A 23,958-nucleotide genomic window follows, 5' to 3' on the forward strand; every position below is an offset into this window, starting at 1 on the left:
GGTTTCCACTGTTTTCATTTCCCTTGGTTCTGAGACATTAAATTTATCTGTGAACATATTTCCCCCAGAGAGGGAAAAAAATAACTGACTTGGGAGTGGATGTGGCTCAAGTGGTTAGGTGCCTGCTTCCTAAATGGGAGGTCCCGGGTTTCGTTCCCGGTGCCTCCTAAAAACAAAAAAAACAAATGAAAGGGCTGGTTCAGGGGAGCTGATGTGGCTCGGCAGTTGGGCATCGGCTTCCCACGTATTAGGTCTGGGGTTCGATCCCTGTCCTGGCACCTCAAAATCAAAAATAGAAACAAAAAAACCTCACTATGTTACTACTCACAGGCTATTACTATCATTTCATATGTCGACCCTGTCTTGATTCTTTCCATTTAAGAAGTTATACTAGAGATATTTCTCAGCTTCTCAATAGGAAACAAGGTATTCTTATCAACCCAATCCCATCCATAGTGAATCTATCTTTTCTTCTGGTCCTAACTACTTACTCCTTTAGACTGCTATGAAACTAAGGCAATCAGAATAAAATCAGAAAATAATGACAGATCTTATTTACAAATGATATACAATATTCATATGCATATACTTAAAACCTAAACTGTTGGTTCCTTAAGGGTAGGAATTTATCTTTGAATGCTTATCATAGCCTGCAAATAGCATCTCTCAACAAATACGTATTGAATGAATGAATCTTTACTCTATCTGACTTTGTCATTAGCATAAATTCATTTCCTTGGATTTGTGAATCTAAAAGATCATCACAAGATTTTAAGCTCTAGAACTTAATTAAATAAGTAAAACTAGAGAGATCTTTAGCCATAATGGAAGTGTAAACATAACAAAAATGAAGAAAAAAGAAGGCAATGCATTACAAAATTATTTTAATTTTTCACTGTTGTACAAATCCATCAATTTAGCTTCAACACTATTAAAGATACATTTAAAATGATTTCTTCATGAAAGAGCTTATTTATTGTATTGGAAATCAGATTGTATCTGTAATAATCAGAATAACGTGCTAGCATTACATTCATCTAAAAAATGGGAGGTAGGGGAAAGAAACAGAAACTTAGGGCATATCCTGATGCTCAGATATTTTAGGCAGTATCTCCTTAGCATTTTTAAATGGCTTTGTTGTGTTGGGCTGGATATATATTATTTCATCATTTATAAAGGTTCACCAAGTTTGTTATAACGTGAAGTTTAAAGAGTATTATCAATGTAGTTAACATACACATAATACACATACATACACTCACCTGTGTATGAGCCAAAAAGGCAAAAAGATGCTGTAATTTTTTCATTAATGAATTGCATCCATTTAGATTTAAGGATAATACTTGTCTCCTAAAACTGAAAGAGAAGGAAATATAGTATTTATGTAAACATGTGTTCACACACACACATAGCCCTTTTCAAAATTAAGATCTAAAAGCTAAAAGGAAGTTAGTTCAAGAACTTATGATCCTAAAAGTAACTTAACTTACCCGTTGCCCTTTATCTAGTAAAATTACCTATGTATTACATAGTGAAGAAGGAAAGGAAGAATGATAATAAATGAACACTTACTATTTGCCTGCTACTGACCTATGTGCTAGCGCATATTATTCTTATCTGGATTAGCAAACAGAAACTCAAAGTGAAGATCAGATATATACTACACCAAAGTTCATACTCTTTTCCTTGCTAAGCCCTTTGCTGATTCAACAAGGAAAGATATCCCCAAGTCCACATATGGAAAAACATGTATTTTATTCATAAGATAGTAAAATCTGAAGTTTATAAGGATAATGAGTCACCAAATGTTATAAAAAATTATGTTTGGTATCTCCTTTAAGAAGACAGAGAATGTGTAAATAACATTCTTGACTATAAAAGTTCTTAACTAAAACCTCTTTCACTTTTGTAGCCAAGAGGGTAGGTTATTTATATAACTCTTTCTTAATACATAGCCAATTTTAGAACAAAATACATATTAAAATAAGGTGAAGAAAAGTATAGCCATACACAGAATCTAGAATTTGTGTATACATGCATGCAGGCAGAAAGCTGTTCAGGTTAAGTTGCTAATTTATAACCTAAGTAAGCAGCTTTTAAAATTCTTTTAAATGGTATGAAAGGAAAAAGTTGCTGTAAGCTAAACATATTATAAAACTAAATAGTTCAAACAGTGTTGTGCTAGTATAGAATGGGAAAAAGACAAACTACTCAAAATACAGTTTCAGAACAACTGGGTGTATATTTGGAAAAAAAAATGCAATTAGTTAAGATTTCAATCACCACAAAGGCTACATAGGAGTAATGACCAAATGTAAAATAAAAACTTCTAAAGTATTTAAAAGAAAAAAGAGGAAATTGGATGGGGAAAGTTTTCCTAAGTCCAGACACTATAAATGAAAAATGGCAGATTTGACTGCATAAAATTAAAAATTGTAAATATAACACTTCACTAAGTTGAATCAGGATTATCATCTATAGTATATATATATATACACACACACACACACACACAAATCAACATAAAAAAGAAAAATATCCAACAAAAAGATGTACGACATAAAGAAGTTATTCAGGAAAGAAATACGAATGGATGAAGAAAAACAGAGGAGAAAAAACCCTCTGTAATGGTCAACAATATGCAATTTACAACAAAAAGATACTTTTGTGTGGAATGAAAAACAATTCAAAAGGCTGATTATATCAAGTTCAACGGACGGTATGGGGTCAGAGATACAATCATTAATTAGTCTGTGAGTTCAAAATGTTACAGACAGCTTTTTCGGAGAGCACTTAAGCATACCCTATTAAAAGAATCTGCTCTATACCTTCATGTGGGCAGAAAAATGTTAACCACATGAGCAAAACAATCTAATACTCATTAATAGGACAGTTAAGTAAATTGTGATACACCCATTTATTCAGAATGACATAGATGTGTTTTGCCCTAACATGAAAATATTTCCAATACGAATTATTAAATAATTACCTAGGAAATAAAATATGCTGTCTTCCTATTCTGAGATAGTATTACCGGCCACTGCACAACAGATGTGCTCTTTGCATTCCTGTTGCCAATTACAATTGTTTTGGGTGGCTGCTTTCTCTCTTATCTGTAAAATGAGATGGCCCTACTAGATGACCTCTGGTGGTGATACATGGATGATTTCAGTCTTATGCCTCATATCACTTGTATCTAAATGTATATATTTTCTTAAAACCAAAGAACACCACCACAAACAAACTAAATCAAAACAGAAAACCAAGCCAAGAAAAAAAAGACCTTCATTCTCATAGTATAATCTGGTCCAGAAAATAAAATAAAGCTAAATCCACAAATTACAAAGGCTTGGAACTCAATTTATAGTCCCTTTGGTAAAGGTCCATGAATACTTTGATGGCACTAAATAGAGAAAATTCAACCATGTTTTTGCCTTTAGGAAAAGTTAATCACTACACAGATAAAATTCTAAAGTACTGTAACCAAATCAGTAATCAAATTAATATTTGATTTGCAGTATTTTTCATAAAATGTACACAGGAAAAATACCTTAAAATCAGTTAAATTCTTTCAAAAGAACTAGGTTTGAAAGTGTTAGAAAAATTATCTTGTGTATAATACACATAAAATTTTAAATATATACATACTCTGTATACACTTATTTTAGGAAAATTTACCAATTATTCAGTTTTTTTTTTAACCACTGCTTAGATGATAAAGGCAAAGCAACAATTCAAGTTCTTCATAGTTCAAAGTGTTTGTGTGATTGCACTTATGTTTATCCTTGAAATTTACTTTTCCCTCTTATCACTGGTATTTACTCCCTTTTCTGATCTTTCTAAGGATGTAGGTTAGCCAATTTCCATTGGTCATATAGTAAGATACAGAGTTTACATGAATACAATAGTTTATCAACTTTATACTTCACAGGAGAAATTTATTTATATTTTTGTTTAGTGAGTGATATAATCTAGGCTGTGCTTTCTCTGTAAATCTTTTTTCTCTGTAAACACTTTAGAATTCTTATTGGCTTAGTTTTTTATCTATCTTTATCTTCCTATTTACTAAAATCTCATAATTCATTTGGCTCTGAATACTAAGACATACTGATTCTTTACTGAGTGCTAATCTTAAACTGAATGTATAATATTTCAGTTCACTGACTTCATTCTTTATTTTGAATAGAAACCTAATTTATGAAAAGATCTTTTAGTCTCCAACATGAAGAATGGGTATATTTTCCTAAAAAATAAATCCAGAACGCTACAACCCATGGGAGTTTTCTAGTTGGATTTGAGGGAGTTGGTGTCACAAAGTAGGAAATAAGAATCTCTCTTATTTGATGCTTCCTGTAGATGTTAACAACCTCTGATTTCCTATTTGCTTTGCTACAAAAGAAAAATGATCTGAAAGTAAATTCTTCAGAGGAAAAGGAACATGTCTGTTTATATGCATGTTCAATATCTATGATCTTGAGATGGGGATCAGAGTTCACTTTTAAACGCAACAAAGAAGGTATTGATCTGATAAATAGTAAAATACCTACAATAAGAAAAAACTAAACATGCTCCCCCCAAAAGATATATAGGTTTAAAGAAGAAAATATACTGTCATGGAATAATAAAGTACTCCACTGTTAAAACTAATAAATATTAAATCAAAATAATCAAAAAGTGACATTCTAAATGCAATGCATATTATAAATAACAAAACAGACTTTATAGAAGTTAACCTGTTAATAGTTCCCGAGCACTAACAGCAGTTTCATTCTGAATAAGGCAATTATATGAAAATATTAATATTTCTGCTATTTATAAATAATGTGAAGACAATTCCACTCTCTTACATTACATCAGAATGCATCAATTTCCACAATTAAAACAAAAACAATTCAACTTAAAACTTACTCTGTGGCCATAAACAATGCCTGTATAACACTGTTCATATAACATGTATTTCCTAAGTTAATTAGACCAGTTTTCCCAGTTTCAGATTTTCCAGAAAGTCTAGACAAGCAAGATGCCAACGAATTGGATTGAGAAGTCCAGGCACTTTGATTGAGAATCAACTTAATCTTCTCTTCACTGGGCTTAGGAAAATCCTATAGATCATAAAGAGGAAAAACATGTTTAAAGTAAAATATAATATTTTTATTATCAAATTAAGTAACACCATACAGGATTCTCCCACTGACATTTAAGGTTTCTTTTCTCCCACTTGGTTTTGAAATCACTAAAAATACTAAGCCAGTCATCAAAAAATCAAATTATACTGCACAGCAGAAATAAGTATCTTCTGCTAAAGGCAGAGTTTGTCACGCTGAAGAATACTGAAGAACCAGAAATTCAAGTCATATTTGAACTATTTTATCTCCCCTATTTTCCAGCAAAATGCTTACAAAATAAAACTTTGGTATCAGAGAGTATACTGTAGTGTTTTGAAGGTAGCAGAATGAGGTCTTAAACTAGCACACAACGGGATAAGCTAAGCAATCTGCTTTTAAAACCTATAAGGAAAATAGGAAATGGGGTCTTTTCATTCACTACAAATATTTACTTAGTATTAACTCTTTACAAATATGAACCCAAAGTGATCAGGGGATGAAGATGAAATCATTTAAGCACAGTGACTTGATTTTGAAAAATAAAACTGAAATGTTTTAACAATATAGAAAATTAATTCAACACACAAATTTTTAGGTGTAAATTTTTTAGGTAATACTGTTAAGCATAACTAGAGCAATGGAGAATAAGAAGAGGTGGTAAAATCATTTAGGCTTTTCTGGATTATTACTATCTAGTATTTAGACCTTAGAAAAGGAAAATTTTCTGAAGGAATTTGAATCTCATTTTTTTGTTGACAACTAATAGAAAGTGCTTTCACTGGACTAAGAGTGAGCCTCCTGCTTCTTCTGAGCCTACCTGAATAATAGGAATTTTCAATAAGAAGAGCACTAAAGAACTCTAAAATGGCAATCAATTAAGAACAGCAACAGCTTTCATCTATGGACATGGACAATTCAGGAAGAGATTAACACTGCTGTCAAATCCACGGAAAAAGCGCCTAGATATATTTCTGAAGTGTCAAAGTATTATATCAGCTTTGACATGTTAATTACTGAACAGTCTTGTTCTTTGGGCTCAATCAAAAATCGATTTTATTTAACTAACTATAAACTAAAAAGAACATGCTTTTCTGATCTATTTCAAATACAGAAGTAAAGGTAATGACACCTTTATATTATAGACTTAAAAATGCAAAGTTAATAAAACTGATTGATTTCTAATAACTTCTGATTAAGTCTGGATGAGCCAAGTTCTCCTATTCTTTTGCTATACACTATATATGCAGAAAATTTACTGAGGAAACTGTATGTATTATGACCCATTCTTAATCATGAACAGTGTTGTTTTGCTTACTATTTATGCCAAGTTGAAAAACAGGGTAAATCTACAAACAATTTAAGTAAAAACTCTATGAAATACGGTAATTCATAAACAATCCACAGTAAAATGGAATAAAAGGTAAGGAACCAAAGTCAAATATTTCATTAAACTGCATGTCCTTGATTCTAAGATGTATTTTACATATTTTAACACTTCTGAAATTGGGATGCAACTTTTATGAATGTATTCACTTAATACAGCATTTCTTTTTTAACAGGTATTTCCTAATGCTATTATAAATTCAAAGATATGACTCAGAGTTGATGGCATTGTAGAACTGAATAAATATGGTTATTCATTTAGAATAGCTATAGCAAAAAGATTATTCCCTAAATAATAATGAAACCTATTCCAACTGCATTTTTCAAAGAAAAAGCTTAGTACAATAAAGTAGTACATTTTTTCATAAGATTGTTTCACCACATTCATCTACCATAACTTGGTCTGCAGCTCCACAAATACAGGTGCACCTATCATCATACCTTTATTGCCTCCAGAATAGGTTCATAGAGATCTGGAAATCCAGAATAATGGTACATCATACAGTGTATCAGTTCTGTTAACTGCACTAAAAAGGCTGTACTGGAAGGCAGACCATCAGTTTTGAAAGAGTGAACCAAATTAACCACATGAGGAACAATCTGAAGAGAAAAAAAGACAAACATTTCCTTGACAAAAAATTCTCCAGCCTGCAAATGGAATGCAAATGTTAAACAATTAGCAAATACTTTTCTGTATGTTCAGTCACAGCTTTTCTTCTAAAGAAGTTTTAAGGTTAAAACTTTCTAGAACTTCAAGGTAAATTTAGTTTTCAAAGCCACATATAAATGTAATTCTCTATAAGACCCTTCCATATACTCCATCCAAAACAAATGAAGACACAAAGTAAAACCCTTAGCCATTGCTGTTTTTCTAAAAAAATGCCTTAAAAGTGAAAAATGCTAAGGCTATTAAAATATTTATCAGATCATTCAATGAGAAACATTTAAAAGATAAACCTAGGGGAGTGGGTGTAGCTCAGCCTCCCATATATGAGGTCCTATGTTCAATCCCCTGTATCTCCTAAAAAAAGAAAAAAAGGAAAAACCTAAAAGTAGCTTAATAGCTCCATCTAGTGTGAATATAATTTTTAAATTTTTTTACTTAAATTTTACATACTTTGCACATTAAAGTCTACTTCAAAAGTCTTGGAAATACATTTTGCATATAACTAAAATTACAGTTAACAGAATTACTTTTCTATTAGATAAACACAGGAGCTTGTCTTTTGGTGGAGTGGTTACCTATACCAACTATCCCTACTTTCCACTCCAATAAAGAAGAGAGATGGTTCTAAGAATAAAAGGAATCTATTTTAGGAGGTACCCAGGGATTGAACCTGGGACCTTGTACATGGGAAGTAGCAAGCGCTCAACCACTGAGCTATACTCCTATTTATTTTTAAGGAACTGGGGCTAAAAATAAATAAAAGGAAAATCTAAAATGTTCATTTCTCATAAACACATAAAAATATGTTTGCACTGATACTGAGCAAAACCACGTTTTTTCATTATAGAATTAGACTGAAAAGTTCTCTAATATAGAGTCAATCATATAGTTAAGAGGTATTTATAAAATGAAACAATTCATTTTTTTGTAAAAATGTCTCATTCTTTTAGCACTGCACTGTACTTGTCTCAACCAATTATTAATTATAATCTGGTATTACCTACTTACACTTTCTAATGTAAAAAGGGATCTGATTATGTTCGATTTGCAGCTCGTTATTTTGGTTGTTAACGCATGGTAAAAACAAAGCTATAGGTCCATGGTTATATCATCAAATAGCAATTACACAATTATTTTAATATCCCAATCAACCCCCTTTCTTTTTCCCTAAACATAATCACATCCTTAAATTAACACTGCTATTCCCATTTTGTCTGGGTCTACGCTTATGTTTAAGTCTTAAATCACATTTCAGGTTTTGTGCAACTTTCTTTAATCTCACCTCCATCAAGGGTATTGATCTGACTATAAAACTTCCAGTTGCTAGTGAGTTCATTTTATTTCTGTCATCTCTAGATTTCAAAGCAAATCAGAATGATAATTCTGACCCTTGAAATCACATCGATCAGATACTCTCTTCCTAGCTAAGATATTCAGAAATCCAAACTTTTTTTCACTCTTCGAGAGAGGGAGGGGGGATGAGGGTGAAGAAGCTGGAGAGAGATGAAGGAGAAGAGGAAAGAATTTTAAAAATTATTCAGTTTACAATTCCAAATTTCCTAAAAGCTTTTTGTGTAGCTTTGGCCTTTGCAATCAGATTACATGGTTATACACTGCTATATTCTAAATGGCCAATATTATCAGTGACACAGAAATTAGCCTAAGTTCTTCAAAGTCTTATAGATCCACTGTCAAAAAGGCGTTACCTTCCAAATGGTTGAAAGTTGATTTTCTAAACTATGAATTTAAAATGTTTCTGGACGTTATTGTAAATACCGATTGAACTTTTGTTACTATTTCAGGGAATGTGTATAATTTATTTAATTAGAAACTTTGGTATTTCCTTTAGTTCTCATTTGGAACTATCTGCCGTAGCTTCTGTTTAAAACAATTTTTTTCCATTTACAAAAAGCATTGTAAAAGTAACTTGGCTCACAAAAACATGCATTATAACACCAATCATTGTTTGCTCTAAAATACTCTATAAACATATAATAAATAATGATGCTGGTGAGTCCATATTATTGCTCAGCAACTTCTTTGCTGAGTTATTTGGAGTTACAGGTGATTTAATTACCACACGATCTACTACAAGGTGCCCGAATTAATTTTAATTGAGTAGCAGGTCAGGCTATACACAGTATTTAGGCAGTAAACAAGTATTTGTTTTTTAGGCTTTACTAAGATCATAATTTTCTATTTCAGATCTGTTCTTTAGAGTAATGATTTAATACTTGTTTATTTCAATAAGCCAATTATTTTCAAGTCAACCATTTACTATTACAACTAATGATATACATATAAAAAGCAATGCATGTGTTGTCTGACTCCATTTATATAAACTGTAAATATGAATAGATTTGTAGAGACGGATTTGGATTGGCAGATATATATGGCAGGAAACGGATATAGTGATTAAGAGGTGACTGCTGGAGTAGTGGGATTTTCTTTTTGGAGTGATGAAAATGCTCTAATATTGATTGTGGTGATGAATGCACCACTTTGTGATTACACCAAACGCCAATGAATGTACACTTTAGATGGATTGTATGGTATGTGAATATTTCTCAATAAAATTGCTTTAAAAAAAGCAATGCATGGAAAGATAATATCTTTCATCTTTTAAAAACTGTGAGCAAAGAAACAGGTTTAGAGTATAGCATAAGTGACTAATCAGATTTTAAAGAATGTGTGAAAAGTGATAGACATTAGAATGGATGGTTAGGTTGTTAGAGAATCTCTTTCATGAAATTCTGAAAATAAGTCATTATTCTCCAATGTTCTACATCTGATTGTGCCTGAAGACAGGGACAAATGGTTGACGTTTTTTCCCTTGGAAGACTGTTAGTATATCTGGTATATTAGTTTGAGTTTTGTTTGTATAAAGGGGTGAAATAAGCTACCTTGCAAATAAGGTTCACCAAGTTCACAAAAATTAGGGCAATTAACTACAGAAATCACTCATCCTATGTGATAATGTATAATTTAATTACCTGTTAATAAGGTTTGTTTACTATAAAACCTACATATTTTCATTCAGTGGAAATGAGGCAATGAACAGCTTATAAAAATACCTGTTTCTCCTAGGCTGGTTATATTTCTAATTAAAAATCAACAATTGGAATTGTGCACTTCTTTATCAGTCTCCTCTGAAATTTGTTGTGGTGAATCAATATCCCTAAGATTTTTATATTATGAGTGTATTAGTAAAGAATTTCTAGTCCTGTAAAATTGAGGATTAGACTCTGGAGGTAACCACACTAAGACAATGCCTTCCTAAGATGCTTTAGATAGACAAATGGACAGGCTCCCTAAATAGCACTTAGGTAACAAGTAGGTATTCCTAACTTTGGGGTTATAACATAAGGGCTGATACTGTCATGCTTTTGGAATGAACTATAAAGTAGTCAGTAGTTTTCAACCATTTTTCCTCTTTTTTATTGTTCACATGTGCAATAGACACCCATCAATGACATCTCCATGTAGAACAATAATTTTCATTTGATGGTAGTGGTTGGGACAGGTGGGGCAGGTTTAGTGAAACATAAAAATTGCTGAAATACATGAATGGAGAGAAATCCCACGATCTCTATTTTCTAATAAACCATAAAGCTACATGAAAATAGATGGATTTAGGTTGAACCTATAGTCTTTTCACTATACACAAAGGTAAATCAAAACAAATTTTTTTTTTAAAAAAGCTTTTTCAATGTAGAAAGCTTGTGTCATAACTTACCAAATGGAAAGCCTCTGGAGAATGCTGAAAACTAAGCAGCATGTGAGAAAGAACTGCAAGAGCACCAGGTCTCACAAGAGGAAACCAAAGTCGATTAAAAACCTTAAAATAAGACAAAACACCCATCTTACAGTTTGCACAGAAATGATTAATAATCAGTAGTTATTTTTCTAGGGTTACAAATTATTCATGTGTATGTCCCCGCTTCCTGGAAAGTTCTATCATAACATATGTTATTAAATCTTGAAGGAGAAAATTGGGGAATAAGAACATGACAGAGATCAGAGGGAATAAAATGGCCTAACCAACCCTTAAACCCACCTGATCAAATGAAAATCTGTCAAACCACATTTGTAAGGTGAGAACTCCCTGATTCACTACTCATTCAACAAATTTTATTGAGCATGTACTATTGCTGGGCATTGCTCTAGACACTGGGGGTTCAATAGTGGATCAAAAAAAAAAGTCTCTGATCTCACAGGGCTTAGCTACTATTGGGAGACAAGAAAAAGTAACATATGATGATGAGTGCTATGAAGAAATACAAAGAAGGGTATGAGGAATAGGGAATGCTAGGTGCAGAGGGGTTGGTGATTTTATAATGCCTCATGAAAAAGGTGACATCTGAGTATAAATCTTAAGGAAGTGAGAGTAAGCCTGGAAGATACTAGGGGGAAGAGCATTATAAGCAGGGCAAACAGCAGTGCAAAGGCCCCAAGGCTTCCAGCTTGGTATGCTGGAGATATAGCAAGGAGAAGAGTGTAAATGAATCACTGAGACTGAGGCAAGAATAGTGTGAGATGGGATCCAAGAGTCAGATCACACAGGATATCGTGTGCCACTTAAAGACTTGTAGGAGGGAACAATGGTAGAAACAGGGAAACTACTGCATTCAATGGCAAGAGAGGATGGTGACTTTGAACCAGGTTGGTAGCAATGTAGTTGGTGAACAGTGGTGAGACTGTGGATGTTATTTTAAAGGTGGAGTCTCAATAGGATTTATTGGATATGGGCTGAGAGGGAATAAAGAGAGACAAAGTTGGCTCCAAGGGTTTTGGCCTGAGCAAATGGAAGGATGGGTGATATATATAAGGTATTTATTAAGATGGGGATGATCAGATTTGGGAGGTAAAAATCAGGAGAGTTAGATATTGGATAAGTTGAATGTGAGATCTAAGTATAGATATACAAGGATAGGTAGTTACATATTTTAGTATGGAGTAAAAGAGAAGAGTGATGGACTAGAAATATGAATCTGGTAGTTATCGACTTAAGAGAAATTATTTAAAACCATGGGACACTTATTCAGTGAGTTTAGATTGAGAATAAAGTGGTCCAAAGCCTGAACTCTAAGGCACTATAAAGTTAGAAAGATTCAATACAGAAGACTGAGATTTCAGTGAATTAGAACAAAAACCAGGAGAGTATAGTATCCTGGAAACCAGTGGAGGAAAGAGTTTCAAGAGAGAGTGATGGGAAGCAGATGTGGCTCAAGCAGTTGAGTGCCCACCTCCCACATGGGAGGTCCTGGGTTCAGTTCCTTGTGCCTCCTGAAAAACAAAAAAACAAACAACAAGCAAAACAAACCGAAAAAAAAAACAACTTAGGGAAGCTGATGTGGCTCAGTGGTTGAGCGACAGCTTCTCACATACCAGGTCCCAGGTTCAATCCCCAGTACCATTAAAAAAAAAAAAGAGAGAGCATAATCAGCTGTGTCAAATGCTGTTGATACGTTAAGTGAGAGAAGGCTGAGAAATGATCCTGGGTTTAGTAACTTTGGTGATCACGCCTGTCAACTGTAGTTTTCGAAGACTGATGGTGGTGAAAGCTTTATTAAGGTCCATTTACTCCCACGAGGGAGAAGTATGTTTTTATATTAGGTATGTGCAAACAGAGCAAAATTATTTTAATTATCTAAACTTAAATGGCATTTTTCCCTCAAACCTATTATTCAAAACAAAACAAGAACATATTCAGAATTAGATGTATACTTTTAAAGGGGACAACCCAAACATAAAAAGCTTGATTACAAGAGCCTATATAGCCTAATAGATTTATTACCCCCAACTTACCAGTTCTATTTTCAGCAAAGTGACATCTATCAAAATAGTAAACTTCTGGACAGCTGCCAGTCCTCTTAAGAGTGCAATCACCCATGTTTCCACATGCTGAGCCAATGGCCAGGAGAGCCAGTCAATCATTCTGAAAATCGAAAACAAACAAAATATAATATTGAAAATATTTTCAGCATTATTTATTAATAGTTAGGAATAACATAAGCTATTGTACAGAAACACTCATTTTATGACTCAATATTTACTGAGCTTGTTTATAAAAGGCACTGTCCAAATGCAAACATGAATGTGATGGGTGCTTATTCTCAAGGAGTTTCCTATCTTGTTAGCTGACAGTTTCTTATACTTAACGTATTTCCATAAAACGAAGTTCTGATAAATTAACATTTTGCAGAAATGCAAATTTTAAATTTATGATATATAATGATATCAAGAATTTATGTGGCAAATTTACTCTAAGAAATGCAGTTCAAGTATAGATATGTGAAGTAATATATATGGATAAGAAGCTAGATTTCTCATTCCTAGTGATTAGTCTATTATGAAATGAACTCTTAAATAAGATTGTATTTTCAATCATAAAACAGGTCTTTGCATCCCTTTCAAAATCCTACTATACAAAGACAGACGGTAAACTGCAAACAGCTAAAGGGCACCATGTGTGTAAATATCTTACTGGTTTCATTTTACATTAATACAATTTTTTCTCCTTTAATATCAACCCAGTTTAACTGAAGAAAGACAAAGTATGGGGTTTGACAGAGACTGTGGCTAATCTTAGACATCTACCATACTGAGGACTAGCATAATACTTGGGAAGCAATTGGAGCAAATATTCGTATTACTTAATCCAGTAATCCAAATTTTGGGATTATATAAATAGTAGGGGAATAAAGTGTAGATATTAGAAGTCAGAGTGGTATGGTTTTAAAATCTCAATTCATCATTTATTACCTTGTGACCCTAAATACCTTACACAAGTTATTTTACTTCTCTATATCTCATTTTCCTCATCTGTAGATCACATCTAAGCACGCTTATTTTACAGTGCTATTGTGATTAAGTGAGTGAATATATAACACTGGAAGTACTCATTATCATTTCTTCTTTTCCAAATACTAACACATGTGACAATAATTAAATGCCTTAATTGTACAAAATTTCAAATATCAAGTACGTAGTATGCTGTAACTACAATGTCAGAAGAACTGACTTCTAAATTGATAAGGTTATTTTCACAACAGCTTTAAGTTTCTACATTAACACTACAGTGTTATCTTTATTCAGGTTTTTGCTTTTAAGATTAAAATGTTCCATCAAATGTTTAGAATGATTCCAAAGTCCAAATGCATGTGAACTACAATTCCTCTGTATGTTCCTTCCATTCCCTACACAAATTTTACTTCTCTCCTTGTTTTTTCTGGCTATCTTCTTCCAACAAATGATGGTTATAAGTCATTGAAGAAGGCTCTGATAGCTGTTCTCTATTTTCCAACTATTGTTAGTCTGAGTCTCATCAAAGTTTGCGGCCACTGTATAAACATGGAGTAAGAAAGCAGAGATATGCTTATGTTTGTGTATTCACTATTGCTCTGCCTGTGATATGGAAAAACTGCAAATAATGTAAGTGTTCAGCAAAAAGGAAAGGGCTAAATATACCATAATACTGCTACTATGATATATTGGAACACTACATAGAAGTTTTAGATAACGAACTATATCTATGCATCTATCCACAGAAACAGAACATGGAAAGATCTGAGATATTGATGAATTTAAAAAGACAACAAATCCACTAAGTTTTGTGTAAGCTTAAAAGAAAATCATCTAAGAGTATATATATATATACTTTTTGTATATAAACATACATACCTAAAAAGGATGTGGTGGACATATGTCTTTACTCTTGCATACTCTTTCTAGTGGCACTGCCAGAGTAGGGCCAGACTTGGCCCTCTAGAACACAGCACCTGAGGCAGTAACCCTGTTTTGCTTAGGTCTAAGGGCAGAACTGGTAAAGGGTAAATGTGGGCAGAGTAGAAAATCTGTTTGGCTACGGCTCTTAATTTTCTCTCATCACTCAGTACCCTTTTCTTCTCTGCTATTTCCAGCTCTCCATCTCATAAGACTCCATTCTTTAACTAATGTCATGGATACTCAATCTTAAGATGACCCTAAAGAAAATTCAAGTCAGAGATAACACACTAGGAGCTATTCACACAACAATATTTGAGTGTACACTTGGTACTGTGTTAGGGACTGGGAATATAATATTGAGATATGACTTTTGCCCTCAAATTGGTAAGAAAGTTTAGGATATTTGTCAACAGACACACAATTAACAAATAATGGCACTGGTATTTGAACTAAGCTCTGGGCGCAAGCAATGCAATGGTTTTTGCTACATTTCATATTCCAGTTCTGTTTTAATTTGATTGGACTTGCATATGCCTAAAACTTCTAAGGTACAGGCATTTTAGGATGAGTTATTCCTAAAATGGTTATTGACAATAATCTTATCCACCATGTATTGATTCCTATTCGTACGTGTTCTAAAGACACTTTACTTAACCCTGATATACTGATTTAATTTCTTACTATTTAAAGAACATTTAACTGCAGTTGTAATTTTTCTATTACTACTTAAGACTTGTCATCTCCATTAGATTGTGAACTCAAGAGCAGAGATCTTGTTGCTGTCAATGTTGTTTTTTAATGCTATGTATTTTTAGATTCTAGTACTTAGCATACTTCTTGGCATTGAGTAGGGGCTCAAATTTGTTGAATAAGTGAAATAGTTTTTCCTATCATTAATTTTAAAACCTTAACATTAAAATTGGTAATATTAAAAAGGACACAAGAGAGATTTAATCTTAATTTAAATCAGTTTATACTTTTGGATAGCAGCTTGAGGATCGGATTCAGCCCATAGTTTTATTTATCCCAATGTTTTAAATATTGGACAATTTCACACAGAAAATGTTCAGGCTTATTTTTAAAAATCAGATCAAGCTAGACTGCTCAAATTTCCCTGTGGCAACAGACAACTGGATTTGAGTATCAGCTTTCCTTTTTATAGGAGCTTGGGTACTTCAGTTAAACATATTCTCCACTATTCCCATTCTCTACTATTTCACTTATAGTTGGCCTATTTCATTCTTTAATGTTATCTGCCTGGACCTGGTATTGTATTTGCATTTGTATCCTTTGGATTACAGTACAAGGAGAAAAACAATTAATCAAAGCAAATGGATCAATTAATCAAAGTAAAATAAGATAACTGCTATGCCTAGGGAATTAGAGTAAGAGGAAGTACAAGTTAGGAATATGGTAAAAATAAGTATCACTATTATGTAACAGTAATACCCCTTTTGTTTACATTTTCCATAAAAGAATAATTACTATAGGTAGATGATAGGTTAAAGTGGATTATGTTGGTTAAATTGAAAAATGCAATATATTTTCTATGCAACTTCCCTTTAAAACAAATAGGTAAAAATTAATTCCCAGATACATTTTGAAAACAAATAAATTCTTAAGTTTTAAAAATGATAGCTTTTTAAATGGTTGAAAAATCAAGACTCTTTAAAGAGTGCTGTTGCCAAGTAGAATCCACTCTGGAACCAGACCTCCATTCTAATACCAAGTCCATCATTTACTACCCGTGTAATGTTGGATAAGTTATTTAACCTCTTAGTTTGCTAAAGTAATAAATGGGGTCATTTACAATATCTACCTCAAAAGACTTGGTGAGTATTAAATGACTTACAGCATGGAAGGGAAATGCTAGCTATTATTACCTGTGGTAGTAGCTCTGAAATCTATACTACTCTGAATAATCCTACTTTCTATTTTTATTCATAAAAATATTCATCCCAAAAAGAAAGAAATTTTAACACTGTTGCAGTCATACCTACAAAGTAGGGATGCTGCTAAACAGAACATATAAGAAGTTTTATTATCGGAAGATGGATGAGATAAGAGTGTCTTACAAGTAAGTGAATGAGAACTTTATAGGCTTGGAAATCAACCACATACTGATCAGTATGGATAAAGTGATAAGACTAAAAGGAAGGAGTAAAAATAAAAGAACAGACGTAGAACGAAAATCCTAAACAGCATAGTGTCATGGGACTTCTAGAATTCCAAGAATAAATACAAAGACATATCTTCAAAAAAATACAATTGACAAAAATGATGGGGTAGGGGCATGGGGAGTGGGGCATATGGGAACCTATTATGTTTTTTATGTTTTTTTATGTTTTTAAATATAATGTTCTTTAAAAAAAGTGTTAAAAATAAGAAAAATAAAAGTAAAAAAAAGAAATACAAAGTATCAAGAAGACAACAATAAAAAAATAGGCCACCAAGTATGACAAGATCACTATATATTCAAAGTGGTAAGGACAGCAGCCATAGCAGGAACAATAAAACCTATTAATACAGTCTTTACTCCAATATACAAAGCACTTTCACAAATCTTTGTTCAAGAGGGGGTGAGCAAAAAGAAACTGGAAGTAAAAGTTAGAAGAAAATTAACTCATGTAATACATGTAATACATGTAATAGCAAAATGAAGAAGAAAAAAGAAAAGCTAGAAAAGCCTTTTAAAACACCAGAGCTAAAAGGCGAAGGTGAGAAATTCAAAGTCCCTAGAGTTTGTATTACAGAGAGATCATTAAACATTGAGGTTTCTGAGGACCCAATATAAATATCTAATTTTATACGTTATTAATGACTATAATTTTGTAACTGGTACACAGAAATCATTTTGTTCCAAAACCTTCCATCTTTTTAAGAGTGCATAATACTCATGAAAAAAAATGTTAAAAATGCAAAACAAAAATAGGCAGATATGAAACAAGGACTGTTAAACAAGAAAAGCTCAATTACAAAAACATAGCCATTGAAATAAAGAAACCCAAAGGGTGGAATACGCTCTACAGATGGGCATCTTTGAAGAGAAAATTAATACATTTTAAGACTGTGCTGATGCTTTTCCCCTGCAGATATCCAAAGAGTTTGTTCCCTCACTTCCTTCATGTTTTTACTTTATGGTCACCTTTCTCAGTGAGAACTCCCTCAACTACCTTATTTAAATTGCAAACAACTCCCATACTTCACGTCCATCTTCTCATCTACTTTTTCCCAAAAATATTCATTACTGTTACGTAATATACCACACATTGTTTAATTAAATCTACAACAGCATTTCCACATTTTAATATATTTGAAAACAGGATGTATCTTGGAATCAATGAAATTTGTTGTTCATGTACTGTCTGCCTTCCCTAACTAGAAAGCCCACAAGCTCAGATACTTTTATCTGTTTGTTCAAGAATGTTTTGAACATGGTCTGGTGCTCATGATAAGTGCTCAGTAAATGTGATCTGAATAGAGGCTGAGAAGGATAAATAATATTAAGTTTACAAATATGACAAAAAACTGTAAAACACCAGGATGAAGAGAAAAACATAAATGTTACCAGAAAAGCCTGACAACAAACAAAACAATGAAATTCATACTGACAGCAGACTTTGCATCAACAATAAATGTTAGAAGAAAATGAAGTATTATTTTCAAAATGCTAAGAGAAAGTTAATGATAAAACTAGAATCCTGTACCTTTCTGAGTCATCTATTTGTGTCTAAGGAAAAACAAAAAGACATTGCAAAAAGACAGTGGCTAAGAGTATATTATCTATAGATCCTGACTGAAAGTTAAAGTAAGGTACATAGCAAAAACAAAGAAACAAAAAGTGAACCCAGAGGGAATGAATGAGTTGCAGGAAACAATAATGAGCAAAGAAAGTAGTAAAATATGTTGATTATCCAATTGTCTCCTGACTATAGTAGTGACTGTGTATATGTTTTAAAATTTAAAAAGAAAAAGAAAAGCTAAATAGGAAATGGATTTGTGAATTACTGGGATGCTTGTCAGAGCTAAGGTAAACAATTTAGTTCAATTGATTTGGAGAGTTCTTACATATCCTTTTATACTTGATTCCATGATTTCAAGTTTAAACAATTCTCTAAGTCTTTCATTATCCACAAAATACAACCAAAAATATCTCTTCCTTTCAAAACTGCAATTACCATCCACAGTGTCATGAAGAATTACCTGCAAAGAGCTTGGGTCATACTTGCATCTTTTACATTTGGATCCGTAGTAAGGCTCCTGATGAGAACTGTAATCATCTGTAGAGGAATATGTTGCACAAGGCTTGCCAATGCTACAGAAGGTTCAAACGATGCATCTGGGTTTTTTTTGTTGTTGTTTTAATTAAAAAGAAAAAATATGGCAAGAAGGTTCAAGTGAAATATTTAGAGATTTAGAGAAACTTTACAAAAAAAATTTAATTGCAGCAGAAGTGTTACCTTAGAAAACAGCTGTTAATGCTACACTTCATGGACAGACTAACTTATACAAAGAACGTAAACTTACAGAAATGCTAGATTAAAAATGAGTAGCAATTATCGCTCATTCTATGGAAGGAGCTACTGCAATATAAATATTCCCATATTTAGTGCATGTTACTTTATTTTTTGCCTTCTTCAGTATTAAGTTATCATTGTGCTAAACAGTTCATCCATAAAGCAACAGTCAGAAAAGAAATTCAAGGTATTTCAATTCCCACTTTAGAGCTTCCAAAGTAACTTGTAACTATTAATTACCATAATCGGATTATATTACTCTAAGGAAAAGGTTTTAAAATCTCTTAAAAAATAGAAACTAGGGTGAATAATTTTTGGGACTTTGCTTTAATTACATAAAAATTTAGCAAATCCAAGAGATCTTTACTGCTACAGTAAATCTAATAGCTATGGCAACACAGGTGACCCAAGAAAAATTATCAAAAAAAAACCCCAACTGATTTATATTCCATTATCTTTGGTACTTTGGTAATTCTTTTTTTTTTTTCTCTCTGAGGTACCAGGGTCAGGGATTGGACTGAGATCCGGACTTTGTACAAGGGAAGCCGGTGCTCAACCACTGAGCTACACTTGCTCCCCCAGTTGGTTTTGTCGTTTGCTTGTTTAGTTTTTTTTGTTTTTAGAAGGTACCAAGGATCGAATCTGGGACCTTGTATGTGGGAAGCAGGTGCTCAACCACTTGAGCTACATCTGCTCCCCTTTGGTAATTCTTTAATAAACATATTAATCAAATAATGCATGGAGCTTATTAGAACTTCACCTGTATTTGTTAAGATAGACGGACACCTCCCTTCACAAGTTCAATTTCCAACAGCCAGGGAGTCCCTACCGGTGGTATAATTAGGGAAATTGGTTGTACCAAGTAGAGAGGAGGTGGACAGCTTTATACCTATTATTTCACAACCTACAGACTTGGAATCTCTGAAGCAGAACAAGAAATGTAGACTCACAGATAAAAATTCCTAAGTGCAAAAGCATTTTATTGATGTATCACTTGACATTCCCAGGCTCTTTTCTGACGATGCAATTCTTGGCCTATATCCTGAGCACAAAATCACCTATTTAAGCTCTCATTCTCTTTCCCTCATTCTACCTGAATTCCCTCTCACACACACTATTATAGAAAGAAAACATCAATTTTCAAAAACTACACTAACTGGGACAATCCAGTAATAAAACAAACTACATGCAGGGAGTGGATGTAGCTGAAGTAGTAGAGTGCCTGCTTCCCATGTAGGAGATCCTGGATTGGATCCCCCATACCTCCTAAAAAAACCCAACCAACCAACCAACTGAAAAAAACTAACTCACTGGGAAGCAGATATAGCTTGGTGGCTGAGCGCCTGCTTCCCATGATCAAATCCTGGTACCTTCTAAAAACAAAAACAAAAACAAAAACTACATGGTGCATTGAATTTAAAAAGGGGGGAATTCAAAAATAGGAAAAACTCATAAGACGGTAGAGTCGGGTAGAATAATAACATGGTAAACATTATTATGCTACTATTAGTCACTAAGCTTTATATAGTAGCTGTCATCCTCAAAGCATTCCACAACTTGAGCAGAGGCTGAATAATTAAGCAACTTGTTTAAAGCCAACGTCTTTGACCTAGACATTCTCAATCTTTAAAATAGGAATTCTGCCTGTTTTTAACGTATAAAGTGATAGCCTATATAGGGTAGTAAATGAGAATAAAATTTTGGATGAAGGTATTAGGGATTTGCCTCCAACAAGAATATTTTCAGGGCAGAGAAGCAAAACTAGTGTGTACGTATGGAAGAGAGACACATAGCGAATTTTCAAGAGATTCTCTTGATACATAATGACCCTTACCTGTGGAAGAGATGCTTGCAAAAACTTCTTGTAGGGAAGGCAGGAGTGTGGAGGGCTCGGCCTTCCAGATGTTCTGCAGCAAGTTACTCACTTTTGTCACTTGAGATACATATTCACGAAGCTCTTTCTCCTGCGTGGACACGCACTGGAAGTGGCCTATAGTCCGAACGAGCTGCTGACAGAAGGTGATGGACAATTTTCCCTTGGGGATGCATTGCACGAAGTCGGTCAGGAGGTCGCTCAGTCGGGCACAGAGCTGCGGCTCCGGCCTCTCACACACCATCCGTAACACCTCCACCTGCAGCAGGCTGAAGAGGTCCAGCACCGACGGGCAGCTTATGATCAGCTTCAGGCCGTTGTGAATATAGTCTAGGATGGCCGCGTCCTTCCTGTCCAGCGAGTGGTAGCCCTGCTGAAGGAGGCCCAACACGAAGCTCTTGCTGAAGAAGGACTCGAACTCTGGCCGGTGGTAGCGTGCGTAGGCCTCCAGCACCTGGTGCCCCACCTGGCGCTGGAAGGGGTCCTGGCCCTCCAGAATGAGCCGGGTCGTCAGGTCAAACATGGCCTCGCACTGCGCCTCATCTAGCCAATTCTCCGCGGATTCGACCACCTTCCGCACAATCACCCGCTTTAGGGGCAGCGGGTGAGAAGAACTCACCAGGCCCTCCAGGATCTTGTCCATTGTCGCCGCGCGGCAAGGCCAGGGCCAGGGGGCGAGGGGCGGAACGCGGCAGACGCGCGGACGAGCAGGAGAGCCCCGGCGTGGAGGTTAACTGGGAGTTCAGCAGCAGCGGGACCGGCCACCGCCACCGCCGCCGCAGCAGCCACATTTATCGGGCAGGAGGGCCCATGCACGCCCAGGCGGAAGCTGGCGAGCCCGGCGACCTTAAGACCCGACACCACTCGTGGCGGGTCTAAGGAGTCAGCGGCCCACACTCCGCCGCGGCCCCGAGCCCGCGGTCGCTGTCAGCATCTGCGCGGAGGGCCCAACGAGATACCCTGGGGCGGCCGGCGCTCGGGACCCAGAGTTGCTAGCCGGCAGATGGAGGAAAAGATCCTCCGCGTTCGGGTATAGGTGTAGGCGTCCGGAGAAAAACAGGTAGTGACAAGAAACCCTCCCTGCGCTAAGTCGAAAGCCGCTGTCACGGAGGGTGCCGGGAACAGCCGGGTGGACGACAGGGAGGCTACCACCCTTGACCCGGATTCAGAAGCTCCAGCAAACAGGAAGTGAAGCTCTTAGGAGCCCCTGGAAAGGGTCGTCCCCTCTCGGTGCAGGTGTCATTCCCTCCCCAACCGCCCTCTTCCTCCGCCACACTTCCCCCTCCCCGCCTCTGACTTTCCTCCTTCTTTTTACCCCTCCTCCACCCCACCTCGCCCACTCCCTCCCAGCAGCTCTCAGCCCCACCCCGCGCCCCTCCCTTTCGCTGCCGCGCAGGCGTGACCGCCTCCGGTCGAGCAGCGCAGCGACGCTCGCGTAGTTAGGCAGCGAGTGTCGAGTCACAGGCGGGCCTCCTGTCGGAGTGGCCGCGCGCGGGTGTGGGATTCCGGCCGGCTGAACTTTGCTGCTTCAGTATGGGACCGATTACTCTTGAAAGCCCGAGGAAGTCTTACCCATGTAACATCTTGTGAATATGAAAGTTTTGGAAACGCGAGAAGAGCATCTGGGGAGAAAGTAAGGAAAAGAACTCGAACTATTGTTGAGGAGAAACTCTATTCATGTCCCCGGTTTTTGACCAAGAAATGCACAAGGTTTTTTATTTGTATTTTTTTTAGAGCTAATAAATGCGAGTGCCTTTCTTCAACGTTGTGATTATTACAGTAAGGACAGTACAAGCGGCGGCATACATTTAATTTCTCGACGATCAGCATCAGTGGAGGTTTGCTTCGTCAGATGTGTAAAAAATTAGTGAGCCTTTGTATCATATCAAAAATTTATAAGTTCTCCAAAAAATGGGAGAGTAAGGAAAATGGCAGATGAGAACGAATGGAAGGAGTATATATTTATACTTGTGTCGTATAGAAACAGTACTTTCAAAATAGAAAACCACTTGAAAATATTACAAGATGTAATTTTTGTGTAAGGTAACCTTAAAGATGGTTTATAGTAAGGAAGAACAGATGTAGTGATCATACTTGAAAGTTAAATTCCAAATGTTCACAAGGAAGAATTTAAGCTTTAATCAGAGGCTTTCTTGGTTAATTATAGACGCCTGGATTGATGGGAGTTAAAGTTCAGGCTTGAATAATATGTTGTGGAAATGGACATTAGTAGCCTGTAATATGGACAAAATTCTCGTTTATCTGAAATGTCTGCTGGAAGTTGAACAGAACTGTAAATTAATTTGCTAAATAGCGTTACAGTTTTTATGTAATTGCAAATATGATTACACCAATATATTTAACACATCATTTAGGGTAATTTTGAGGAATGAATAGAAATTTAGAGGAGATAGGAGAATAGAGGAAAACTTGAGACTGAGGTGGTTTGTAGGAAGAGAGTTGTTAAAATAAAATATGGGAGACCATTAGATTGGGGACTAGCGTTGGCCAATCCCTGACCCACGAACCATGTGAAAATGTAAAAAGATAGGAATACAGGAGAGGCACCCTCCCCCCCAGCCCCAAGCCTATTGTGCTAGAAGGTGGAGTCTTAATACCAGTCGAGCAGAAATAGACATCTTAGGAAGGGGCTTTCCACTAGAAAATGCTTGAATAAGTAAATGC

General features: G+C 35.1%; 1 protein-coding gene across 1 annotated transcript in view; it reads right to left on the bottom strand.

Moving 5' to 3' along the window:
- USP38 (ubiquitin specific peptidase 38) overlaps positions 1–22,895 on the bottom strand; it is a 33,478-nt gene extending 10,583 nt beyond the window's left edge. The window contains exons 1-7 of the mRNA XM_004471926.4: positions 21,235–22,895; positions 19,087–19,222; positions 12,964–13,093; positions 10,892–10,993; positions 6,930–7,088; positions 4,909–5,102; positions 1,263–1,356 (exon numbers count right to left, since the gene is read on the bottom strand). Coding sequence (XP_004471983.2) covers positions 1,263–1,356; positions 4,909–5,102; positions 6,930–7,088; positions 10,892–10,993; positions 12,964–13,093; positions 19,087–19,222; positions 21,235–21,916 — 1,497 coding nt within the window. The 5' untranslated portion in view covers positions 21,917–22,895. The remainder of the gene's footprint in view (positions 1–1,262; positions 1,357–4,908; positions 5,103–6,929; positions 7,089–10,891; positions 10,994–12,963; positions 13,094–19,086; positions 19,223–21,234) is intronic.
- Positions 22,896–23,958: the final 1,063 nt, after the last annotated feature.

The sequence above is a fragment of the Dasypus novemcinctus genome, chromosome 1 (assembly GCF_030445035.2).
Source record: "Dasypus novemcinctus isolate mDasNov1 chromosome 1, mDasNov1.1.hap2, whole genome shotgun sequence".
In the NCBI taxonomy this organism is placed as follows: Eukaryota; Metazoa; Chordata; class Mammalia; order Cingulata; family Dasypodidae; genus Dasypus; species Dasypus novemcinctus.